This window comes from Penaeus chinensis, chromosome 36 (assembly GCF_019202785.1).
Source record: "Penaeus chinensis breed Huanghai No. 1 chromosome 36, ASM1920278v2, whole genome shotgun sequence".
NCBI lineage: Eukaryota > Metazoa > Arthropoda > Malacostraca > Decapoda > Penaeidae > Penaeus > Penaeus chinensis.
Window position 1 is genome coordinate 18,566,154 of NC_061854.1, and position 5,282 is coordinate 18,571,435.

General features: G+C 36.1%; 1 protein-coding gene across 1 annotated transcript in view; it reads right to left on the reverse strand.

Moving 5' to 3' along the window:
- Positions 1-950, reverse strand: part of LOC125044752 (aldo-keto reductase family 1 member B1-like) — a 7,457-nt gene extending 6,507 nt beyond the window's left edge. Inside the window, exon 1 of the mRNA XM_047641657.1 lies at positions 741-950. Within this exon, the coding sequence (XP_047497613.1) occupies positions 741-935 (195 nt within the window). The 5' untranslated portion in view covers positions 936-950. The remainder of the gene's footprint in view (positions 1-740) is intronic.
- Positions 951-5,282: the final 4,332 nt, after the last annotated feature.

Genomic DNA, 5,282 nt, shown 5'->3' on the forward strand with positions numbered 1-5,282 from the left:
ATAACCTTGGATACAGCATCAGCAACTGATAAGCCAGTGATAAGACCAGATCTCTTCATCAGTGCATCCTTTGCAGAGCAAGGCAAAAGCATAATCGAATCGATCACCATGACAAGTAACAACGCCTCTATCATATTAGGCGTCAAGGAAAATCAATCATTTTGTGTTCCTATGCACACCTACTCCCAGCCTTGTATCTTGCATGTTGCAGTATCGGAGAGAAACTTTTATTGACTTTAAGCAGCATATTCTGTGTCATGAGCCAACATAGGGAGTTCCTGTTGAATGTACATCATATAACGAGGCGAGATATATTCTTTGATTTCCCTTATAAACTGGGAATTATGAAAATAAATTTTAAAAAACGACAACTCTCTTGCTGTTCTCCCTGTTTGAATTTAGGTGATAATTATAAATCCAAGAAGACCTTGAGACTCTGAAGTTGTGTCTCCCGTAGGTGCTGGGACGAGTAGTCAAACATGCATGGGGGATAAGTGCCGCCGTTGCCTTATGTGGTTTATGTGGATTTAGCAGTTGTGCGATCGGCATAATCTTCTAAATTTATTATACAAGAAGGATGTTGCCAGAATTAAGTATGACGAGTTTCAGTACTTCTTAAATTGGTGTCTTTTGGTAGTAACCATCCACGAAAATCCCCACAACTCTCCAAATAACAGAGACCGCCAAATCCAAACCATTTCACGTAAAACACCCAGTAACGCTGCGTCATAACACATTACCTTCCAAGTGCCAAGGCCCAGGATGGGAATGTTCTTCCCGTTGTTGAGGGCGAGCTTTGGAACCTGTGCTGCCATGACTGGGAACCCGAGAGCAGTGGGCGAGGGCTGCGGCGCGCGGCAATGACCTTCCCGCCTCGGAGCCTGCGGGAGTTGCTGCTTCGTCAGTTTTAATGATTGTATTTCTTTGTCTTTCATCCCAGAAATGAACTTCTTATTGTATTGCAGTATTTCAGTCTGGAAACACAACAACAACCTTTTTTATTGCACGGGGCAAATGCACCTCCAGGGTTACCTTTGCAGGGGTATATAAAGATCTGAACGTGCAACCAAGATTTATACTGCCGTACAGTGTACATAACAGTGTGCATCATAGTAGTGTAAAACACTCTCATTGTGGCTGATAAAGAGTCCTCCTCCCTCTTTTGTTTCATTCTACCATGTACCCTACATGTAACATTCTTTTCCAGAGTGTACTGTATAATACAAATTGGATAATTTGATAATATAAAACAATTTCCAGATCATTATTATTTAGAGATCAGAAGAACCTGATTAATGCACACAAAGGAATTTAAAAAAAATGGGAATCCCAGCACTAGAGACACGACATTGACAAAATGAAAGAGGCAGAGACAAGAGACAGAAAAAATGAGAGATATTGCAGAACAATTCCTAAACAGATAAGCAAGATTGACAGCGTTAGTGTTTGTCATTGCATATCTAATTTAGTCCTACAGCCAATATATAATTATATACACAAATATGGGTTTTCTTTTCTTTCTGTCTCTCGTGGTTTGTTCCAAGTAGTCTCACTGTTACATTTGATATCTGACGCTATAACTGGCCCTTTGTTACGACTGTGTTCCTTATCAGGTTATCGGACTCTGCGCGCAGCACACTTACACACAGATATACATCTATAACTATATCTCTATCTATCTCTATCTATCTATTTATCTATTTATCTATCTATATACCTATATATATCTATATCTATCTATTTATCTATTAATCTTTATCTATAACCATATTCATCTAAATATCTATTTATCTATCTAAATATCTATTTATCTATCTAAATATCTATTTATCTATCTAAATATCTATTTATCTATCTAAATATCTATTTATCTATCTAAATATCTATTTATCTATCTATCTAAATATCTATTTATCTATCTATCTAAATACCTATTTATCTATCTATCTAAATATCTATTTATCTATCTATCTAAATATCTATTTATCTATCTATCTAAATATCTATTTATCTATCTAAATATCTATTTATCTATCTATCTAAATATCTATTTATCTATCTATGTGTGTGTGTGTGTGTGTGAGTGTATGTATATATACATACATATATGTTGATTATATTATTGAGGTTTGCAGATTTGGAAACTATAATAAGCTACTAAGGATCACAGCTAGAATACTAAAAGCATGTAGAAATAAATCTTTATTGGAAATTAATAAAGATATTGAAGCAAATGACATACACACACACGTACGCACACACGCACACACATACATACAAGCACACACACACACACACACACACACACACACACACACACACACACACACACACACACACACACACACACACACACACACACGCACACGCACACGCACGCGCACGCGCACACGCACACGCACACACACATATATATATATACATAGATAGATAGCTGACCTTGTTTGACCTTCAGTTCGCACTCCGTCATCGTTTTGAGGACATCCCCATCCGGCCTTTTTTCTATATAATTTTAACTGTGAACAATTCAACAAACGTTATATTTTGCCTTTACAAGCATCCACAGCTGTTTGCGAGATGAAGACCTTTCTCTGAACGCTTTTATTTACTTCAATTTAATCGTGTTCAGCTTTTGTATGAAAATCCTTTTATCTATGTGTCGTTTTATGTTTAGTCCCTTTTTTTACATCTAATATTCATACTGTAATGTTTTAACACTGCACAATAAAGGTGAACTAGAAAACCACACGAGCATTGTTAAGACCGTGTTTAAGCTCTTTTTTTCTTTTTCTTTTTTACCAACACCCGCTGGCCTAACCTCATGTGCCGAGGCCTCACGAAATCTCGAGACGCTTACCGGCCATCTCCCTAGCTCTTGAGACTTAGTATGTGCAAGCAATGCTCCTCTAAGCCAGAGATCTGAGGACGGAAGACTGCAACGGGGTATTGACCTGACATTTTAATAAGGGAGACGAAGGCACCCCTTTTAATCATTATTTGTAGTGGGGCCACAGTGATTGTTTCTAAAGTATTTTATTCAATTCTGGCAATTCTTCAATAATAATAATCATCATTGGAGAAATGATAGTTTTAATCATGGACTACCAATCTCACTCAAATTTGGCCTGTCCCAAGTCTGTCAGTCAGCTGGCCGTCTAAAAGGAACGCATGCATTCGTCTTACAATCTGTGCTTACAACATTTTGCACAATGACATATCCATAGTCAAATACCAGACATTGGCATTTAAATTTCATCAATATATATCTACTGTTATACTAAATCAGATTATAAAGAAAATTTTATTAATAATACACTCACAAATAAAATATATTCCTACCTGATATTTAAAAAATCAAATTCCAGCAAAATCTGAAAGTTCCCATCCTGAGGAGCTGTCGTTCCAAATCATAAACAATGCATCCACATGACAAAAGAAATTCTCAATGCACAACGCTTTCAAATCTAAAGAATGTTTTTTTCATCAGAACTTAAATTCTATAAATTTTCCTTAGCATCTCAATATTACATAAATATATAGTTTTAAAAAAATAAAGCATGTTTCTTATACAATATAACAACACGAATTCAAGTGTTTTTATAATACACACATATAATTTACTATTATTATCCATGATAATTTACTCCCACCAACTACAAGAAAAGAAAAGAAAAATAACACTTCCTTGGTTTGTTCCTCAAGTGGCAAAATCACCACTACTTTATGAGCTGACTTCTTCACAATATAGTTACATGCTCCGGCCTCTTGACTGTCATTTGCTTCAATATCTTTATTCATTTCCAATAAAGATTTATTTCTACATGCTTTCAGTATTCTAGCTGTGATCCTTAGTAGTTTATTATAGCTTTCAAATCTGCTAACCTCAATAATATAATCCAACAATATGCGAAGCTTTTATTGTAGCCTGTCTGTATGCCACATGTGGAATTTCCAAACTACATTCCTAAGAGGCCAGTCATTCACAGAAAAAGTCAAGTATTTAGGTCCCTTTTGCCAAACCAATTCTACACCCAGATGGCCGAGTTGTTATATCTGCTGGATTGTGCTCCGAGTCCAGTATTACTCATCTACTTTAATTTCGCTTTGTATTTCTGAAATCCTCCCAGCTATATAAAAATTGAATCTTAATGAGTCATTTGTTATTTGGGATCTCAGTATAGAGGAATCAGTTACCAATTTCACAAATTCAAACTGAAAACTCATTTCCTTTAAATAATTTAGTTATGAATTGTCCAGTAGACAACTTCCATCTTATACAATCACAACAGCCCACTGCTACACTACTTGCATCTCTAAATATAATCAACCCAGGGTTACCAACAGCATTGATTGGTCTTACGCATCGAGGGAAACGTATCTGTCCAACTTCATACAATTCTTTGAAATATATCTTCCACTGTTCTCTCTTTGGCCGTGACATTGGGTCATCCCATCGCCGCTTTTCTTTTGCAGCCAGTCCCCTGCAAGATGTTAATTCTCTAATTAATATTTTGGCCCTAAGTGTAAATGGGCACAAAATCCCAAATATTAATGCTATCTGACTGTTAAGGTTATTTGACTATCTGACATATGTATCAGGTATGATTTTATCACCAATATCCCAATACTGAGGAATCATTCATGCTACCCTTCGCAGTTCTAGGATTGCTATAAGACTACCTGTCTTATCCCCAAAAGCGACAAAAGTTCGTACATATTCTTCTGGAGGCAGTCCTGTCTTCATCTCACAAAAATCTTTGTCTCTTACAACTGCAATTGGAAACTGACAGTATCTCAGAAATATTCCCATCATATTTGTTAAGATATCTGACTCTTTGGCTAAACAACTATTTAGAGAGATTCCCACATAACTGGCCACTGCTATTAAATACTATTCTCAATGGCGTACTCTTACCTTTATGTCTCTAATTTTCCTTGAGAGAATTTATGAGCAATATCTCGGTTAACCATGTCATTAATTTGGTCACAATACTTCTCAGCATACTCTGCTCCATTAAGTTTCATTCTCCTTTCAAATATCTAGCTTTGGCCACCAAATAGTTATTGGGTAAATTGTTGGGTTATGGTTAATGGATAGGTTACCTTAAAGCATTTTTCCGCTGGATTGTACGAGAGATCATCAGTGATCAATTCCAATTCTCTTTCCTCTTTCAGTGTATATTTACCTGTTAATGGACATTTTCCGCATTTACATTCACCACACTTTGGCGAACACTGAACACCAGGCCCTTCTACCAACAAAAAATCTTCAATTTGTTTTC